Consider the following 21,774-nt stretch of genomic DNA (forward strand, 5'->3'; position numbering starts at 1 on the left):
CAAGGATTGTACATTAAAGGAAAATAGAGAAGCAAATATAAGCATCAAATTGCTTAGGCATTTAAAAAAATTTGTTTGTCAGTTTTTTTTATAAAGGAAAATGTAACATAAAAATAAAAAATTATAGATATTAAAAAAAACCACTTTTACGTCATGTGATAGTTTTTGATTGCCAATGTTTTGTGGTAGTTGAGAGTTAACACAATTAAAAAATACAAGAGCATTTTCATTTATAAATTTTTATTATAATATTATAATTATCCAATAATAATAATAATAAATTATTATTTATAAATATAAATTTTATATAAAATTTTATGATTTTCATATAATTTAAAATTATAATTAATTTATTATATTACAATTATTATAAATAATATATTCTCTAAAAAACACGTACTATATTAATAAATGGATTCATCATACAAAGCACCATATTGCATTTGCTTAAATTACAAGTACCACATACTATAATTTATTATAATACATGTAGTAAATATGATATTAACACTTAAATTTTGATGCCTGTCTAGTGTTTACAGTATTGTGTCAGTCTTCATATTAAGTGTTGTCAGGACAGTTGGCTCGTGATATTTCTTTTAACTAGTTAATTTGATTTAATAAAATTTGAACCATTCAATTTTTATTCTTTCTTATGGTTTAGGTTTCTTATGATTAATTTATGGTTCTTGTTAGCAAATATAACATTTATTATATTATGGTTTAAATTAGAAAAAGGTCCATGACCCTTGAGATGAAAATCATCGAGGGAGCCAAGGTTGTTGTTTCGTGGTTGTTGAGATGGGTACGAACTATGAACCCATATTGGAAAAGAATTACTGGGCTTTTCTCAATCATAAGAATTGGAGCCCAATCGCCTTCTAAGTCCAAGTAGCCTCAACATGGGCACTTAGGCGCTACTGGTGCAGATAATTATAGAAACCATAACCAGAAGAAAACAAAAATGGATAAGCCGCAACGCCGGCGCCCTCTCCCACCTCTCAAGCTCTCACTTTAGAAAGCCTATCTCAAGGTGACCTCTCTCTCTCTCTCTCAACTTCTAGAAGGAACCCCATTTGAATGCTTATTACTTTCTGCGAAAGAAAGGCGGGTTCTCTCCACACAACTCTGGTAGAATAACTGCCTTTAACTTCCTGGTTTCTTTGAAATAGTGCAGTCTTATTTTTGTAAGGGATGGTTTTTCAGTATTGATATTTTGGCTATTTATAAAGTTGTAGGTAAAGTATGGATATGATAATACACACAAGTCATGCCCATGAAGGGTTTTGTTCATTTCGATACATTCACAGAGAGGGTTTAAGAAATACTAAGTTTTTGGAAGCTAGGGTTAAGGCTAAAGCTGTTGCGAATTTTATTTCTTTAAAGGCTTTTGTGGGCTGCAAACCCGTGGGGTTCCAAAAGCGAAGGCAATGTAGGGTCCTTGCTGTTTCAAAGGTCGAAAGTGCTGGTGTTAATGGTAGGTTGCAAAATTTTGAAAGTTCCCTACAAGGGGATTTTGGAAATGATCATGTTTCGTCACGTCCGTCTGGTTCCTTTCACAATTTTGAAGAATCTGATAGCAATAATAATCAACTCTGTAAATTTGTTAGAAATGTTAAACTGGAAGAAGGGTTTAAGCTTCTTGAGGGCATGGTTTATCATGGCGAGATTCCTGATATTATAGCGTGTACAAGTTTAATTCGTGAATTTTGTAAGAAAGGCAAGACTAGGAAGGCTACACGGGTTATGGAGATTTTAGAAGATTCAGGGGCAGTTCCTGATGTTATAGCTTATAATGTGTTAATTAGTGGGTATTGCAGGGCAGGGGAGATTGAAAATGCTTTACAAGTTTTGGATCGAATGAGTGTTGCTCCAGATGTTGTTACATATAATACAATTTTGCGTAGCTTGTGTGATAGTGGAAAGTTGAAGCAAGCGATGGAAGTTTTGGATCGACAATTAAAGAGAGAATGTTATCCAGATGTGATCACATATACAATTTTGATCGAAGCAACTTGCAAGGAAAGTGGTGTTGCACAAGCTATGAAGCTCTTGGATGAGATGAGGAGTAGAGGATGTAAACCAGATTTGGTTACTTATAATGTTCTTGTCAATGGGATTTGTAAGGAGGGGAGATTGGATGAAGCAATCAAGTTCTTGAATAGCATGCCATCATTTGGATGCCAACCCAATGTGATTACTTATAATATTATTTTGCGTAGCATGTGTAGCACTGGCAGGTGGATGGATGCTGAGAGATTGTTATCTGATATGCTTCGCAAAGGCTGTTCTCCTAGTGTTGTTACTTTCAATATCCTGATTAATTTCTTATGCCGAAAGGGTTTACTAGGCCGAGCAATTGACATATTGGAGAAGATGCCCAAGCATGGTTGTACTCCTAATTCCTTAAGTTATAATCCTTTGCTTCATGGGTTCTGTAAAGAAAAGAAGATGGAAGGAGCAATTGAGTATTTGGAGATAATGGTGTCTAGAGGTTGCTACCCTGACATTGTGACCTATAACACTTTGCTCACAGGATTATGCAAAGATGGGAAGGTTGATTTGGCAGTTGAGATTCTCAATCATCTAAGTGCCAAGGGTTGCTCGCCTGTATTAATCACTTACAATACTGTGATTGATAGGCTCTCAAAGGTAGGGAAAACAGATCAAGCTATTAAACTTTTGGATGAGATGCGTGCAAAGGGTCTAAAGCCTGATACAATTGCATACTCTTCACTTGTTGGAGGACTTAGTAGGGCAGGAAAGGTTGATGATGCCATAAAGATTTTTCATGACTTTGAGAGAATGGGTATTAAGCCAAATGTCATAACCTATAACTCTATCATGTTGGGCCTTTGTAAGGCTCGGCAGACTGATCATGCAATTGACTTTTTGGCTTACACGGTGATGAGGGGATGTAAACCTACGGAATCTACATACACCATTCTCATTGAGGGCATAGCTTATGAAGGCTTGGCTAACGATGCATTGGAGTTACTAAATGAGTTGTGTTCTAGAGGAGTTGTGAAGAAAAGTTCAGCAGAACAGGTAGCCGTCAAGATGTAGGCTGTGGTGCATGATTTATTTAGTTCTCCCTTGGGTTGCTACTGGTAACTCTTGCAGCTTTATACCCCTTGACTCATTTCTGCAAACTAGGAGACTATAGTTTATTATCTTTCTCCTCACCCTTGAGTGATATCCAAGTCCGATTTTGGTAGAATGCCATGTAGCTTTACCCTTTTGCCTGTTGGAGTTCTACTTTTGTATCACCCCTTTTGGTATTGGATTATACTTTCTACCTGTCGTGAACATTTATTTATATCCTTTCTTTAAGCTTATAGATGCTTTTCTGCTTTCAAGTTTGCCTTGTTCTGTTAGCTTGCAGCCGATGTGGTAGTTATGTCTTTTGCTAAATATAATCTGTTAGTTTCTTTGTTAAAAGGTTCTTTATGGATATATTATATTTCATTGCTTCATCATGAAATTACATCGCTATTTACGCCATGTTCGGTGGCATAGTCAAGTGTGGTGGGAATTCATTCTCATTGCACCGGATCTCTGTTTGGGGCCAAAACGCCACTGTTACTTCCCACTGTACTGGACTGTGCCACCAGACGGGGCCTTAGTATAAGAAATCTTCCAGATGCTTTCTTCCCCTTTACTCGTGATGGGACATTTAATCTGCATGGGTCAAAGCTGGAATGATTGGAGCTATGAATTTGTGATGTTTTTCCTGACAAATTTGGGGATTTTTTGCACTCTGCAACATGTAAATACTGGACAAATATTTATAAATTGTGCTTTACTAGGCATTTAAGGAGAAGAAATGATGTCCTCTCCTTTCTCTTCTATTTTATTCCCTTACGACTATGTGATTGATGTAGAAAAATGTTGTTAAAGTGTTATGCTAAAATCTACATGCCTTGTTATTCATCATTTTCACGTGTATTACATCTATTACGACTATCATGGTGATTCTAAGAAATCTCTTGTCACGATGGTTAAAATTCTGTCTTTTGGGAAGCTGCATAGAAGTCTCACTCTATTAAACTCCTGGAGTAGATTAAGGGCTAGAACTTCCAGGAGCATTGTTCCTTTTTATGTTCTCTTTTAGATTGCTTTGAAGAGCATGTACAAGAGGATGGTTGTTACATTTCTGAGAAACCCTGTATTTGATAGAGATATTACTCCACGTCAATGTTTTAATAACCGGTCTGAAAGTTGAACCGATTGGATGTTTAGTTCTCGGCTCAACTGGTCCAACTGGCTGGTTCAATTAAGGCATTAATTATAGTTTAAATACATTGTTTGTTATTAAATATAACAATTATTTGAACAAGTAAATACATTTCACTTTATGGTTAATAATTTAATGAAACTCTGTGGTAAAGGTTTAAATCTTTTCACTTAACAAAAATTTTTTTTAAGAATAATTATAATTTAAATAATAAAAATTAGTTAAATTTGATTAATTCGGTTTGATTTAATCCGATTTAATTGAATTTTGATAGATGTTTTACTTGATCAATGAACATTCGGTTTTTTAATTTTAAGAACCGTACTGATCACTAGTTCAACAGATCAGTACAGTCCGTTTCTGATAACATTGTTCCATGTTATGCTACTTTCACCGTTAACTACCTTTATTGGTTATTACCTGCCAAGCCGGTTTTCTATCAGCTGAGCAGAGCAGAGGAGGCAGGCTACTTTGAGTTACCTTGAGCAATCTAAAGCTAAATAACTGTTGATTTTTTTGGTGACGCCAAAGGACATTAAACACGGGAAAGAGGCAGGATGAATGTAGTGGTATCTCAGGCTCGTTGCAAGGATTTTGGCATAATAACTGGATAAAGAAGGGGAAAAGAAAAATTAAATGGTGACCGGACGAGTGTGGGTCAAAGTGACAGGTACCCAAAGAAAAGGATGGACCAGATGAGGGAGGCTGCTGAGCACGCCGCTGAATCACATGGTTTGAGGGCCATAACTTAAAGCAAGTCATTTATCCACCCCAGTTTTTTTTTTTTTAAATGGCAACAACCATGTGCATAAGGATATTCTCACAGTAAAAGCTTCTCTATGCACCATCAAACCAAACGAGAACGTCTCTTTCATAAGAAGACAAGGCTTCCTTCTACCATCATCAAAGGAAAAAAAAAAAAAAGAAAAGATCAATGTGAATCTCATAATTATGAGAATTCAGGTTGGGATACCTCCGTCGTTTATTTTTCTCATTTATTTTCAATACATTTATAACACTATTTACGTGTACAAAACTTATGAAGTATAAAAGTTACACTAAACAATGTTTATGACTATATATATATAGAAAAATTACACTTACCAACACCATGTTTTTTTTTTTAAGGTAAATTTAACATTTATGTTTTATATTACTGTTGTTAATTTTGTTTTAATACTGACTTTATCAATTGATATGTTTTAATTATATTAAAATGTACTTCATTTAAGAGAAATTTTTTACATTAGACTTGGTTGTTTTTGTTTGTTTAAGTTGATTTCGATAAATTTTGATAAAATAATTTATTTTGATTAGAATGTGAATAAAAAATATATTTTATAATTTTTAACTTGTGGTTTAATATTTGGTTATTTTTAATTTAATAAAAATAAAATTAATAAACAAAATAATTATAAAAAGTTGAATTTTTTTATTGTAACTTAATTTCTTTTACATTTTATTTTTTAAAACTAAAATTTTTAACAATATCAAACTTTTTCAAGAAAGCAATTATGCTCATTCTCTAAAGTTTTAGAATCCTCAAGCTAAAATTTATTTTTTTATCATTTTATTTTTATTTTTATATATTTTTACATGAAAAATACTTATGTCAATATCATATACAATCAGATTAAATTTTTAAAAATATTATGATAAATTAATGATGTCATTTGTTATATTTTTAAACTTATTTATTTAATTTTTTAAGATATTACATATTTATTTTATATAATATTAATAATATTATTATATACAAATTCATGAATATTTATAAATATATTAATATTAAATTAAAATTTTAAAAATAATATACTAAAATAACTGACATTAACATATTTTAAAAAAATATATACATAATATCTGCGGTACAATATTAACAGCCCTGGTATAAACTGGAATTCACGATTTTTGCTTTTATGCATTGAATATCAAGTTCTCCATGGGTAGAAGAATCTACATCTCTACAGCGCATCCAATGGTGCAAATTTATCACACCATCAATTTACCCACACCTTTGCTTAGCGAAATAAATAGTGAGAAACAGTTCTTCACTCTCTGTCTCTCACCTTAGATGCCTTGTCTGGTTTACTTCTTAATCTCACCTTTTTTTTTTCTTAAAACCCAAGGGGAGAACAACCGTTTCCATACATCCTAAGGACCGATGCCCTGCTTCTCTACCACACACTAAAAATACAAAATAAAAGAAGCGAGAGAAAATCTAGAGACCCCACAAACCTTTCAGAAAGAAAACATTTCTTCATCATTTAGAAGGCAGAAAGTTTCTCCTGAAAAAGGCTTAAAAACCATGGAGAGAAGTTCACCTTCGAGGAACACAAAGGAAGAAGAAGCCTTGCTTTCCTGCTGGGGTCGTCTCAAGCTGAAGCTTCCATGGACGAAAAGGAAAATAAAAAGTTTGGGCAATAGCATAACGGCAGCTTTCAGGGCAAAGCAACCGAGACCAGTTGGTGGCTTTAGGTACGACCCTTTAAGCTATACTCAGAACTTTGACGACCGTTGTGGAGATGATGATCCTGAGGGCGCTCTATATCGTGGGTTCTCCTCCAGATATGCTGCTTCTTCATCAAAATCAGTTGCAGACAAGTGAAATGACTTCAGCCAGCTGGTTCCAGTCGTTGGAATATGGAGATTTATTCTTTTAAATTTATTTTCTTTTTGTCTTTTCTTTTAATTTTGTTCTATGGAGCAGAGGGAAATTGTTTATGTGTTGCAGTATCGGTTCAGTGCTGAAGTAAATGCTTAGATTGATGATTTGTAAGCTCTTCTTTATGCAGAGAAGAAAATCAATATAGAAACTTAATATATTTAGAAGGCAAAAAAAAAAAAAAAAAAAAACAGTTGTTAGATTTACAGATACATCTTTTTTTTTCTTCCTTCTTGAGAATGTGCTAATTATGAAAATGAAGAGTGCTGGAAGCCTAAAGTTCTTGATATTGAAGTTGAAATGAATCTAATACAGCGGACGGCCATCTACAACTATGCCTTTGGCAGTTGGACAGGTAGCGAGATCGCAGTGCTCGCGTTCACCTCCCCATCAGGATATGCTTGTTCCTTGCATGGTCAAAGTGAAATATAAGAGCACTCCCATGAAAGCCAATCCAGCATCCAAGGCCGCGGAGAGAACATAGTTGTATCTCTGCCACCAACCTTTTCGGTATTTAAAAACATAGTAATTGAAGATGATTTCAATAATAAGCGTGCAATTGAAGTTCAATGATGTTGCAGTTGGCATTGCAGCTGTTGCTCCCAAGAGCACTGGAAGATTGATCAGTGGGATCCATTTCTCGTTAGGGAAAGCTTTGAGGAATAGCCGTATCACAATAGGTCCCAAGGCACCTCCGAGGAAGAACCAGTTGAGAACAGAGTAGTTTCCAAGAGGACCGAAGATCTTTTTGGTCCAACTATGCCCCAGATAACAGATGCATCAAAGAAGACACGGTCACTAGGACATGTCCATGGACTGTTGGGAGGAAGTAGGTGATCCTGACATAAGTTCTCAACTGTAGTCAACAGCCACCTCGCTACTGCAAGGTTGACTGTTCCCGCTATTACAGTTCCTATGCCCTTTTAATAGAAAACAAATAGGAGGAAGGCATTAGCATAAAGCAACTAAAGAAACCATATACAAAGGACCCTGTTCTGGTCTCATATATACTTGACTTAGGATGCAAAAATAGGGGTTTATACTTTATATATTCAAGTCTATCTATATTTATTAATTATTTCCTGCTACACTCAATTAATTCTCTGTTTTGATTCATCAATTAATTATTTCCCTTCAACATACAATTGCTTTTTTCAGGAGATATACCTGGACTACAAACATCGATCTTGGTGGAACCTTCATGAAATGGCCCAGATAGAAATCATTAAGAAAGGAAACTGCCTGTGTCATGCTTATATATCCATAAGTTTTGAAGCAGACATTGGCTGTTGGTTTTCCTGGTAACATGTAACCCATGATGTACTCTGTGATGATATTAAGTCCTGGTGACTGGCAACAGAAAGTGTGAAAATCAGCAAACGAAGATTAGCTGGATACAAAATGTAGTCAGATGTTGAAATTCGAAAGAAAAATCATGCCATAACTCAGAACTAAATAATTTTGTGGTGCTTTAATGTAACATGCTAGCATATATTGTCTGCTTTTTTTGCTAAGGTTTAGTAATTGTCTTTAGGTTCCTGCATCTTTATCCTGCAGAGTTCATATGAAAGTGTGAGTTTGTTAGCTGATTTGTGGTGGCAGTTATGATGCTGACAGGAAGAGTGAAAACTAAAGCAATGGCTGCTGCAAAGATGAGCCCCACCAAGGCATTTGGATTTCATGTTTCAGAAAAATACATAGCGCAAGAGAGAGTAGCAATGTCAACACAAGCAACAGGTAAAACCACCAGTCAGGTATGTTCTTATACTTCTTCAACAACTTTTTATAAATATCTTCTTTTCCCTTGAAAGAAGCTCGCAGTTGTGCAAATATCTTCCTGTTCGAACATTCAACACAAATTTTATGTCAAAGATTAAATAATTAAGTCCAAAACAAGCTAAAATAAGGTAACAGAAATCATTAATAGCTTTTGGTTACTCACTTTCCATTGAAAACAGCCACGTGTAAGAGTAGATATAATGGCAGCAAAGCCTGTACCATAGGAGAGAGAAAAGAGCACACTCAGGTTTACACGTCCCTGCTGCTCATATGCTGGCATTTCTATTTCAAACTTGTCATTTACAATTCCTGATACGTTGTATACTACTCCCTTGTAAGTATACAAATGTGAGGAGAAAATTGGGAAGTTGTGGGCGTTATAACGATTTACTCCCCAGTAGGCAATTGGAAGTACTACATACATAAATAATGCAAACCCTGAGAAGATGTTAACAATTGCGAAGAAAGGGATGACCAGAGGGCTGCCAAGGAAGGAGGCAATGACTGATCAGTTAATTGCAAAGTGTTACGAATAATAACTTAAATTTCATAATAAATTTGTTTGAGATTAATTAGATATTACTTAATGAACAAAAAAACTTGCAAAAGAAAAATTTTAAAAGAAAATAAATTTTTAATAAGCAAGTTTGTATATTTATAAATAAATTTCTATAGGGTTAGATATGAGAAAAATATATAAGAGATTTGTAAGGTTTTATTTGAAAGACACCTCATAAGATTACTGAAGATTTACGTCTTATGTATGTATATGTTTGTATGTTTATGAGTGTATTAGAAGAAACTGAGAGAGTCCACATAAGTATAATACATGAGCGTACATGGGTATGTGTATATTTGGGTTGAAAATATTAGGACTAGAGGAGATTGAGAGTGTCTATGAATATTAATTGTGAGCTATTATATGGATACTTGATATGAATTATATGTTTGTAATTCTTTACAACTAGTGAATTTTTTTTTATCCGTTAATGTAAGTCAGTTGAATCGAATCACATTAAATTCTTATTTTTTGTGTATTGATGGCTTTTAGTCTAACACAAAAGATCCAATGCCAATCCCTCGCATTCCTGGTCCGATCTGTTGGGCTGTTACTGACTTTGGAAATGCCCAGCAGAGCAAAGAAATGGCTGACAATGTGGGGAAAAGGTAGCCTGGAAGCACGTACCAGGAGAAGCTGCAAATAAATGCAATCAAGAAGAATTTCCCTCTGGACATGCAACTGCTGTCTTTCTCGTGCATGGCCCCGTAGAATTATGTATGAAAATAATTGGCAGATTGTGAGTTTTGCATTTCCTTTGAGCATTAACAAAAAAAAACATGCAAATGGCAAAACCATGTTATTCTGTACCATAAAAAAAATGAATTTCGAATTTTTAATAAAATTAAATTTTTCTAAAAGATTGAAGGTAGAGAGGTTATACGACAAACAGGGAAAATGAAGAATAGCAGAGTCACAGGATGTCAAAACCCTGAATACCAAAAACAGAAATCTAGATGGTCAGAAATGGAAAGCCTGGATGAGCATTAGAAAGATATTTGAAGCAAAAAATCTACTCATTAATTTTTGTTTTGGTTGAAAAGGAGTAAAATCTCATTATTATACTTAACCCTGGAATAATATCCAGTAAAATTTCCTTATTTGGCTTCAGTTTAACTTTCCCACAATGTACTAACTTTATTTTGCCTTGGATTCCAATTTTCCAATATGACTTTCGTCCTCTATTCTGGCACTAGGCAGGATAACAACCTTAAATATATACCTGAAACCCAGTTGTCTCCAACTTGTATAGTCATCAAACGTAGCATAGGCACGTGAGGTGGATGTAAAATTGTTGAACAATAAATTCAATTTTAATTACTGTCATAACGTCTAGATCCGGGGATCTATCGCTAGACATTGACTTTTAGGGAGTCGCCACCAATCTTTTTTATCTAGGTACGATTGGTCACCTAAGGAATCTGTCCTTTTAGGGAACACCTAAGTTTAAGGGTCCCTAGAAGAATAGGTTCAGGTCTGCTAACCAGAACAAGGTTCGGGAGTTCGGTTACGTGTGAGGAAGGTTATAGCACCCTCACAACGCCCATCAAAAGATGGTACCAGCTTGAATTTGTGTTATCCAAAAGCCTTAAAATTTTACCAAGTAATTAATTATTGGAAACTTTTCTCAATTAACTCTAATACTTTTAGCAGAAAATTGAGAAAATTTCCTCACCTCAAGAGTATGCAAGAAAAACTACTGTTTCACTTACAGAGGCTCCGTCGTCGGATTATTTAAAAAAACAAAATCAAAATTAAGATAGAAAGGAAGGAAAGAATGATTTTTTTTTTTTTAGGGAAAATTGATACTTTCAACTTTTCCCTAAAAATATTTTTTTTTGAAATTTATTTTTGAGGAAAATTGATACTCAACTTTTCCCCAAAAATATTTTTTGGAAATTTATTTCTAAGGAAAATTGATACTTTCAACTTTTCCCTAAAAATATTTTTTTTTGGAACTTTTGATTTTTTTTATTTAAAGAAAAATAGAAAAATAAAAAAAAAATAAAAAAAGAAAAGTAAAACAAAACTAAAAATAAAATAAAGATAAAAAGAATATTAAATAAACCTAATCTAATAAATAAAAATAATAAATAAACAAATAAAACAAATAAAAATTCAAAAAAAAAAAAAAAAAAACCTGGAGCGGCTCGGCTATCGGCGCGGCTCGGCTCGGCTCAAGGAAGAAAAACGGCTTGGGGGAGCGGCTTGGCAGCTTGGATCGGCTCGGCTCGGCTCGGAGGGGGGCTGGCACGCGCGGGTCAGAATCGGGTCGACGCTCGGGTCGGGTCGAGTTACGGCAAAACGCGCGGATCCTCTGGGTTACTTAAGGCCAAAACGACGTCGTTTTGGGAGGGTATAAAAGGCACCTTCCTCCGTTTTTCGGCAGAACGCTCCCCCTCTCTCTCTCTTCTTCCCTTTTTCTCTCCCTTCTCTCTAGAAAATGAAGAACACCGGTGCCGGATTCTGGAAAAATTCACCGGAATCTGGAAATTTAGCCGGAATTTCGCCAGAAGTTCGCCGGTTTCTGGGATTAGTCGCCGGTTTCTGGGATTCTTCGTCGGAAACTGGACTGGTCGCCGGAAACTTCAATGTTCGTCGGAATTGTTGCCGGAAAATTCAAATTTCGCCGGAATTTTCGCCGGATTCTGGAAATTTCCCAGAAATTTCCAGAAAAAATTTTCGCCAAAAAAATCTCTAAAAATTTTTTCTCACTCCCAGAACACTCCTAAACTTTTTCTAGCTTCCTATACGCCTCTTTTTCTCTCAAATCAGTAGCTTTGCTTCCTGTTTTCTGTGTGTCTTGCATTCTGTTCCAGAGTCCCTTTTATAGGGATTGATCAGGAGTTCCTGATCAATCCCAATTCCTCTTTGGACGGGAATTCAGTCTTTGAATCCAACTGGACTCTTCTGATTGAATTCCCCTCCAGAGTGGGATTCTTCAACTTTGAATCTTAGCCATCCAGAATTAAAATCAAAATAAATAAAAAATACTAGATAATCAAAAGATATGATAATATAAAAATAAAAAAATAATATCAGATAATTCAGAAAAAAAAATCAGATAAAATTAACAGATAAAAAAAAATAACATAAGATAAACCCAAAAATATATTACAAAAAAAAAAAGAGATAATAATAATAATAAATATATAACTATATACATACAATACATATAAATCTAATCTAAATAAAAATAAATACACAAAGATATAATAATAATAATAATAATAATAATGAAATACATAAAATACAAAATAAGAAAAAGAAAAGAAAAAAAATACAGGATTGAAATGGGCCTTACCCCTTTGGGCCAGGCCCAATTGATCTGGGCCCGGACCCAATAAGGTGTCTACAGCTGCCCCTCTTTGCACATTTTCTGTGAAACAGAAATTACGCAAAGACGTAGACACCCAATCAAGACTCAACTCAACATTTTTATTTTTTGATTTTTTTTTTAAAAAAAAATTTAGTTTTTTGTTTTTTGTTTTTTGTTTTTTGTTTTTTGTTTTTTTGTTTTTTTTTGTTTTTTTTTTGTTTTTTTTGTTTTTTTTTGTTTTTTTTTTGTCGAAGTTCCTCTAAACAGAGGCACCACGACTTTGGAAAAATAAATTGCTCCTCTCAACAGAGGCACCACGACTTTGAAAAGTAAATTGCTCCTCTAAACAGAGGCACCACGACTTTGAAAAGTAAATTGCTCCTCTCAACAGAGGTACCACGACTTTGGAAAAGTAAATTGCTCCTCTAAACAGAGGCACCACGACTTTGGAAAGTAAATTGCTCCTCTCAACAGAGGTACCACGACTTTGGAAAAGTAAATTGCTCCTCTAAACAGAGGTACCACGACTTTGGAAAGTAAATTGCTCCTCTCAACAGAGGTACCACGACTTTGGAAAAATAAATTGCTCCTCTAAACAGAGGCAACGGAACTTTGAAAAATAAATTGCTCCTCTAAATAGAGGCACCACGACTTTTGAAAAGTAAATTGCTCCTCTAAACAGAGGCAACGAACTTTGGAAAATAAATTGCTCCTCTAAACAGAGGCAACGAACTTTGAAAAGTAAATACTCCTAGACGATCATGTCTGAAGGAGTTGAAAGTTGTGTTTGAAGGGATTTCAGGAGATTATGCCCAAAGGTCTTATAAATCAACCCCGATACCAAGAGACATCCTATTTCAAGGATTAGGAACTTACCTGACAAGTTTCTTCTCAAACTTGCAAAGTCTTTTCATATCTGTCTTTTTCATGTGGGATGTTGGAACACCCCTGCTTCTTGAATTTGTACACTATACTTTTCTGAAAGTAGTGTATGCTATGCAATGTGCATGATTTTCAATGCATGCTATGCAAATGTTGGCCAATTAATTCCTGTTCAATGTATGGTACTCAAGTTTCTCAAGCTCTTTTCTTTCTTGGGTGTCAAGCCCTTTAATTCCTCAAGGATCCAATTACACTGCTTTTCTAGGATCGAACCAGTGTAACTCTTAATTGTCTCTTCCGCTCAGATTCTTCCTTGTTCTGTTTTTCAATACTTTGGAATAAGCTTCATCAATCGATCATCACTTGACCATCATTCAATGAATTTCTCAGCGCTAGCAAATTTCAAAACAAATTTCATCCACCATCACTGGGTCCTTGTCTCAGCATCAACCATTCCAAAACAGACTTTGTCTACTGATTGTCTTCATCATTCAATCATATCTTGCAAGTCATATCGATCAATTCATCACTTTTCAAGATTTGCCCTATCATCTCTTTTAGGTTTCTACCATTTCTTCATCATCTTAGATTTCTTTTCAAATGAATGTAAGATTCTTTTAAGCACATGTTCATTCATTCATTATCATTTCAAATTTTGACAAATACAATGCAATCAAGCATTTTCTCAATTCATTCTAAGGGTGTAACAATAAGAGGACAGAAAGTGAATTATGGTAAAGATAATCAATGGAGATCTATTTTGGTAGAAAATAAATGGGAAAGGAAATAAATTGGATGTCATTGAGGTAAATGGTATGTCCAAATGATGAATACTCAGACAATTTTCAACATTAATCTAGGATTCTTTTTCAAAAACTCATTCATTTACTGTTGAAGTCATCTTGAGCTTGGCGAACTCTGCCCCAGTCTTTGAGGAATCTTCAGATGTCTTTGATCTTTCATTCATGTGAGCCATTTGACCTGGATCTTTTTTTTTTTTTTGGTACCAAAATCACCCTTTCAGGTTTTCAATTTGAATCTCTTTTTTTATTTTTTCATTTTTTCATTTTCTCATTTTTCCCCTTTTTTTTTTCTTTTTTCTCTTTTCTCATTTTTCATCCATTGTTGATATCTTTCATGTAGCATGATTCCATTGCTTCATCATGAGCATATCTTTGCTCAACCTATGAACATTCAAGTTGAGTATTCACATTTGATCCAAATGGACTTTTCAAGGTTGTAATGTAGGCCAAGGTGAAGGGTCAAAAAAAAAATGGATATAATAGGCTCAAAACATATATTAAAAAGGTTCAAAACCAAAGGATCATTTGATACAACTTGGCATTTTGCCCCACATTATTTCACTACTTTTTCTTTCCTCACACAAAGGATCTCATTACTTTGCCCCAAATCATGTGTGGCATTTATTTTTCTTTTTGCTTTTCTTTCTCTTTTCATCTTTGAGACCTTTTGTGGTGTTTTTTTTTCTTTTTTTTTTCAAAATTTACCCTTCAGTGTAGAGGGTGATCCTTGGTTGGGGTTCTTCAAAAAAAAAAAATGATAAGCTCAAAGGGATAACAATAAATGGTTTTTCAAATGGTAAAAGAAAGATGGCCATTTTTCATCTCAATTGTGAATACCTTTCTTGAACATCATCTATTGAACAGAGCTCATGAACTTGTATAAAAGATTGCACACCTTCAAGACATATCTATTTCACCTTCAGTAACAGCTTATTTTTTGCTCAAATCATCTCCTCACATTGACGTGGATGAGTTCTCAAAATTAAATCCCAGAATCATTGTTATCATTGTCTAAATATTCATCATCTGAAATTTAAGAATGGGAATGTTAAGTTATGAAAGATAACAGGGCATGGAATAATGGTCAAGTGAAAGAGAAAATGTAATGAAATGCATTAACTTGCCCTTATTAAGATGATAACAAGTGAAGTCATATTGCAAAAAGAAATCCAACAATCACTCGAAAAGAAATCTTAAAATGACAAAAAACCTTCAACCCGCCTTATCTCCATTAAAAATTAGCTCCCTATATGATCAGGTGAAGAAATCCCCATTGACATCTTGCCCCTCAATTCATTGTGACTCTCCAGATCCTTTCTGTTCTTGACTTTCACTCAGTACACTAACATGAGGTGTTGTTGTTTTTCCCTGATCAAAACTTACCATTCCATCATTGATCAACCGTTGCACCTTATACTTTAAAGCAGTGCAATTTTCAGTAGAATGGCCAGTAATTCCATAATAATAATCACAATGGGCTGTAGGATCATACCACTTTGGATAGGGTGGTTTAAGCGGTTCCACATGGCTGGGGGCAATCAAGTGGCTATTATAGAGTTCTCGATATAACTCTGTATAAGTCATAGGGATTGGATCAAATACAGGTTTTTCTCGAGTAGTCCGTTGTTCTCGTGAGCCACTTGCTGGATGAGTAGGACGAATTTGGGTTCTTACAGGAGCTTGAATGTTAAGGCGGTAAATGGATGAATAAGATGGTTGTGGGGCTAGCTGGTATGGGTAGGATGAGGCATTATTCACAGCAGGATAGTATGGAGAGTAACCTTGGGATGGATAGGGTTGATAACCCCCGAATTGTTGTCTATCAAAGCTCACAGCTTGAGCTTCAGCTTCTTTCTTTTCTGATGTCTTCTTGGTTTCTCCTCCTCTCAACTTGCCATTTTTTATGGCACTTTCAATAATTTCTCCAGAGATTACCATGTCAGCAAAATTCTTTGTTGCATTCCCTATCATCTTTTCATAATAGGGAGGCTTTAAAGTGCTAACAAACAGCACTGTAGTCTTTTTCTCTATCAGTGGAGGTTGTACTTGTGAAGCAATATCCCTCCATCTCTGGGCGTATTCTTTAAAAGACTCATTTGACTTTTTCTCCAGGTTTTGCAAAGATAAACGATCAGGGGCCAAATCGATGATGTGTCGATATTGGCTGATGAAGTCATGAGCCATATCGCTCCAGGAGCGAATGTGGGTTCTATCCAACTGAACATACCACCTGGCAGCAGAACCAGTAAGACTATCCTGAAAGACATGCATCAAGAGTTTTTCATCATGTGCATGAGCTGCCATCTTCCTGCAATACATGGTGATGTGAGTTTTAGGGCACTTTGTACCGTCATATTTTTTAAATTTCGGTACTTTGAATTTATAGGGGATAACCACATCAGGAACTAGGCAGAGCCCAGCAGCATCAACTGACCCATAAAAGCTAAATCCTTCTACAGCCCGTAGCCTCTGCTCTAACATGCTAATCTTGGAACTTTCCTCAGCCTCTACTCTCATCTTTTCCTTCTCCTTCTCTTTTAAATCATCTAGATCAGGAATTGGTTCTGCTACCTTTTCAGTAAAGACATGATTTATATAGCTATTATACTGCCCTGGGTTGAAAGCTGATGGTATTCCAGGACATGTTGGATATGCAAAATGTTGTGGTGGAACCTCTTGGGCAGACTGGGCTTGAGGTGGGCCAAAACCTGGAGGGTACAATGGGTCAGCCACTTCTTGCTGGCTTGTACTTCCTTCAACTCCTTTTCCTTTATTCATATTATTGAGAGCCTCCAGAATTTTGCTAAGTTCATTTTCAATCTTCTCCTGAGCTTTTTCTAGCTTTTCAAATCTATGAGAACTTTCCTCCTCCATTTGCCTTGCTCTGGATCTTGTGTTGTATGGATGAGCAAGGTTTTTGCTAGATGGAGCTATCCTCGGACCTTGAGTACCATACTTATGATTAGAAATGTTATGCTGTACCTTATGTATGATGCTTTGATACACAAATGAAATGTACATTTTTCTGAATGAAATCTAGTATGAAATGAATGCAAATGATTATGTTAAAATATGATCATGAAAATAATGCAGATGCATACAATCAGACAAACAACATAGTTAGTTCCGTGGATGAAACGTAAGTGATGTTGATGCATAATGTTACATATGGTAATGAAAATGATACACAAAGTTAAACAATCAAAATGATTAGATAAACACCTTTTTTGTGTCTTAACTTCAAGGTATATCTATCATTAGGTAGAAAGGGTTCTATCCTAGGTTTAGGCACTCTTAAGGTTCATTATATGCGATTTTAGGGTCAAAGTCTAAAGGTCCTCAAATTGTTCCTTACATCTTTGTCCATCACAGACTAGTAAGGCACCCTAATCCTCACCCATTACAGGCTACAAGCGAAAAAGGTTCAATTTGAGTGGGAGTATTTCGCTAGCCACCACGGAGGCATTAGACCTCACGAAAGCAATAGGTACTTTACTCCCTCCTAGAGGGACGGAGCTCGGGTGTAGAGCTCATGTTATGCACATGCACATGAATGACATAATTAACAAAATAAAATATGAATGAATAACAACACATATATACAACAAGGTTCAATTTCATTTGGCTTTTGGATAACACAAATTATTTGCTGGCCTGACTCTCAAGGTCCCCAGCGGAGTCGCCAAGCTGTCATAACGTCTAGATCCGGGGATCTATCGCTAGACATTGACTTTTAGGGAGTCGCCACCAATCTTTTTTATCTAGGTGCGATTGGTCACCTAAGGAATCTGTCCTTTTAGGGAACACCTAAGTTTAAGGGTCCCTAGAAGAATAGGTTCAGGTCTGCTAACCAGAACAAGGTTCGGGAGTTCGGTTACGTGTGAGGAAGGTTATAGCACCCTCACAACGCCCATCAAAAGATGGTACCAGCTTGAATTTGTGTTATCCAAAAGCCTTAAAATTTTACCAAGTAATTAATTATTGGAAACTTTTCTCAATTAACTCTAATACTTTTAGCAGAAAATTGAGAAAATTTCCTCACCTCAAGAGTATGCAAGAAAAACTACTGTTTCACTTACAGAGGCTCCGTCGTCGGATTATTTAAAAAAACAAAATCAAAATTAAGATAGAAAGGAAGGAAAGAATGATTTTTTTTTTTTAGGGAAAATTGATACTTTCAACTTTTCCCTAAAAATATTTTTTTTTGAAATTTATTTTTGAGGAAAATTGATACTTTCAACTTTTCCCCAAAAATATTTTTTGGAAATTTATTTCTAAGGAAAATTGATACTTTCAACTTTTCCCTAAAAATATTTTTTTTTTGGAACTTTTGATTTTTTTTATTTAAAGAAAAATAGAAAAATAAAAAAAAATAAAAAAAGAAAAGTAAAACAAAACTAAAAATAAAATAAAGATAAAAAGAATATTAAATAAACCTAATATAATAAATAAAAATAATAAATAAACAAATAAAACAAATAAAAATTCAAAAAAAAAAAAAAAAACCTGGAGCGGCTCGGCTATCGGCGCGGCTCGGCTCGGCTCAAGGAAGAAAAATGGCTCGGGGGAGCGGCTTGGCGGCTTGGATCGGCTCGGCTCGGCTCGGAGGGGGGTTGGCACGCGCGGGTCAGAATCGGGTCGACGCTCGGGTCGGGTCGGGTTACGGCAAAACGCGCGGATCCTCTGGGTTACTTAAGGCCAAAACGACGTCGTTTTGGGAGGGTATAAAAGGCACCTTCCTCCGTTTTTGTGGCAGAACGCTCCCCCCTCTCTCTCTCTTCTTCCCTTTTTCTCTCCCTTCTTTCTAGAAAATGAAGAACACCGGTGCCGGATTCTGGAAAAATTCGTCGGAATCTGGAAATTTAGCCGGAATTTCGCCAGAAGTTCGCCGGTTTCTGGGATTAGTCGCCGGTTTCTGGGATTCTTCGCCGGAAACTGGACTGGTCGCCAGAAACTTCAATGTTTGCCGGAATTGTTGCCGAAAAATTCAAATTTCGCCGGAATTTTCGCCGGATTCTGGAAATTTCCCAGAAATTTCCAGAAAAAATTTTCGCCAAAAAAATCTCTAAAAATTTTTTCTCACTCCCAGAACACTCCTAAACTTTTTCTAGCTTCCTATACGCCTCCTTTTCTCTCAAATCAGTAGCTTTGCTTCCTGTTTTCTGTGTGTCTTGCATTCTGTTTCAGAGTCCCTTTTATAGGGATTGATCAGGAGTTCCTGATCAATCCCAATTCCTCCTTGGACGGGAATTCAGTCTTTGAATCCAACTGGACTCTTCTGATTGAATTCCCCTCCAGAGTGGGATTCTTCAACTTTGAATCTTAGCCATCCAGAATTAAAATCAAAATAAATAAAAAAATACTAGATAATCAAAAGATATGATAGTATAAAAATAAAAAAATAATATCAGATAATTCGAAAAAAAAATCAGATAAAATTAACAGATAAAAAAAAAATAACATAAGATAAACCCAAAAATATATTACAAAAAAAAAAAAGATAATAATAATAATAAATATATAACTATATACATACAATACATATAAATCTAATCTAAATAAAAATAAATACACAAAGATATAATAATAATAATAATAATAATAATAATGAAATACATAAAATACAAAATAAGAAAAAGAAAAGAAAAAAAATACAGGATTGAAATGGGCCTTACCCCTTTGGGCCAGGCCCAATTGATCTGGGCCCGGACCCAATAAGGTGTCTACAGCTACCACAAAAAATGAAATAAAATTCATTAGGTCACTAGGTTCAAGAGGCATAAGCCAATGATAAAATGACAGTATTCTTTTTACCTGAAACGAGAAACCTGAACCAGGCTACTTGGCTACCACATTTGTTCAGGTTCCACCACGAACTTCCTCATAATCCTCGCCTATCCACACGGACCATACCCCAAAACCTGTTTCAAATTAAAATTTAGACAAACGAAAAATGGAATAAGGAACTAAAAGAAAGATGTATTTTTGAAAGAGGGGGAATATTTTTCACCTGTGTGGTGATGACTAGAATCCAACTAGTCAAAAAACTTAATCTTTCTATGATAAAAAGCCGGTATAATATTAACGATACTAATAGCATAAGCTGTGCCGCCTCCAAATGCAGCCCCAGCATTAGCGAAAATAGAGATCAAGACATGTTCTTTAACGTTAAATGGTCCAGGGTTAAGCGTGAACTCCCGGTTTCCTAACCCTGGGATCTTAAACTTGGTGACTGGTAGCACTCCCGCCAGGAACTTTCCCACAGGAAGTGAGGCCACCTGGATGGAGATCATGGTAACCTGGAGTGGCTCCGAACGGTAACTGAAAAAAGTGTTGAGAAGGGAAAGAAGACAGCATGAGAAGAGGCCCGGGAACCACATTCTAAATGTCCAAACAGGGAGTGTCGTGTAATCGTCTTTAGAAACGGTAAGACGAACTTCTTCAATGGGAGAGATGTCATCTTTGTCGACCCCCGAAATGGCGTCGAGACTGTCCTTTATTTCGAGAGACGACATCATTGAGAGTGTGGAGCCGAAAAGACAAGCGTTTCTTTTTGGGGTTTCTTGGGAGAAGGAGAGATTTTCGGTTTCTGAGGGGAGGATCGCTGAAGTGTTTATACGTGTCAAACTATTCAAAGATTCTATGGGATTATTTTACTTGAATAACGTCCCTTGATTAATGCATAACGATCAGCAGGCTGTAAAATGGCTTTGAAAATCACTAAGAATTGCACCCGGACAGTTTCTTGACTGTTTGTTGATGCTTGAGAGTATAAACTGGTAATAATTTTGTGTCAAAATAATCTTTTTTTCATTCAAAATTTAATTTAATGCAAACATCTATTTTTATATATAAAAAGGTGAGTTTGACCTTTGTGTTAATTTAGGTCATTGATTTAAAACTAATTTTGGATTGCAAGTATAATGCCGGCTGGCTTTAAGTATGTACTTCTTTTTATTAGTGATTTAAGTATGTATGTTAAATTCAAGTCTATAAAGTAGTTTTTCACCAAACTTCTTCAAATTACTTCAACCGCAAATTAGTTTACAATCTAATTAATTAGTGAGCTTGTTTTTATATAATGATAATATAATTTTTTAATTTTATAAGTAAAATTAAAAAATGATTACATATATCATTTTATTTTTTAATTATTTTTAAAATTTTTACTATACTCTAAAAATTTATGTTATCCTATTAATCTTACTTATGAATTCTAAAAATTCAACTGTTAATAAAAATATGATAATTTCCCTTAATTGTAATATCAAACTAGTTCTTAAAAGGTAATGTTTTTTATTAGTTGGCAACACGAGTCTACCGATGATATGCAAGAAAAGCTATTATACTCTGTATTTTTGCTTTTAATTATTATGAAAAAATTATCAATAAAAGATTAAAAAAAAAAAAAAAAAAAAGCTCATTTTAGTCAGTATTAATAATAGGAGTATTTGGTTCCAACTTTATATTCCATACTCCCGTACTCCTATTTTCTCTAACAGTAACGTACCATAGGAAAAGTTCTAAAAA

General features: G+C 35.0%; 1 protein-coding gene and 3 pseudogenes across 4 annotated transcripts; 1 reads left to right on the plus strand and 3 right to left on the minus strand.

Moving 5' to 3' along the window:
• The first annotated feature begins 934 nt into the window (after nt 1-934).
• LOC111312482 (uncharacterized) lies at nt 935-3,359 on the plus strand. Its single transcript, XM_022912772.2, has 2 exons — nt 935-1,131; nt 1,233-3,359. The coding sequence occupies exon 2, from the start codon at nt 1,246-1,248 to the stop codon at nt 3,064-3,066; it is 1,821 nt and encodes a 606-aa protein (XP_022768507.1). The 5' UTR covers nt 935-1,131; nt 1,233-1,245; the 3' UTR covers nt 3,067-3,359.
• Nucleotides 3,360-7,208: 3,849 nt separating this feature from the next.
• On the minus strand, nt 7,209-8,288 carry LOC111311319 (oligopeptide transporter 2 pseudogene; annotated as a pseudogene). Its single transcript, XR_016329648.1, has 2 exons — nt 8,070-8,288; nt 7,209-7,822 (listed from the first exon to the last, which is right to left on the minus strand). The product of XR_016329648.1 is annotated as an oligopeptide transporter 2 pseudogene (transcript).
• Nucleotides 8,289-8,448: 160 nt separating this feature from the next.
• On the minus strand, nt 8,449-9,740 carry LOC149520563 (oligopeptide transporter 4-like; annotated as a pseudogene). The gene is made up of 2 exons (XR_016345549.1): nt 8,845-9,740; nt 8,449-8,739 (listed from the first exon to the last, which is right to left on the minus strand). The product of XR_016345549.1 is annotated as an oligopeptide transporter 4-like (transcript).
• A 9,985-nt stretch (nt 9,741-19,725) lies between these two features.
• On the minus strand, nt 19,726-20,920 carry LOC149520564 (oligopeptide transporter 4 pseudogene; annotated as a pseudogene). Its single transcript, XR_016345552.1, has 2 exons — nt 20,255-20,920; nt 19,726-20,165 (listed from the first exon to the last, which is right to left on the minus strand). The product of XR_016345552.1 is annotated as an oligopeptide transporter 4 pseudogene (transcript).
• Between the last annotated feature and the right edge of the window lie 854 nt (nt 20,921-21,774).

The sequence above is a fragment of the Durio zibethinus genome, chromosome 1, assembly GCF_047325235.1.
Source record: "Durio zibethinus cultivar Kanyao isolate XHJ-2024 chromosome 1, ASM4732523v1, whole genome shotgun sequence".
In the NCBI taxonomy this organism is placed as follows: domain Eukaryota; kingdom Viridiplantae; phylum Streptophyta; class Magnoliopsida; order Malvales; family Malvaceae; genus Durio; species Durio zibethinus.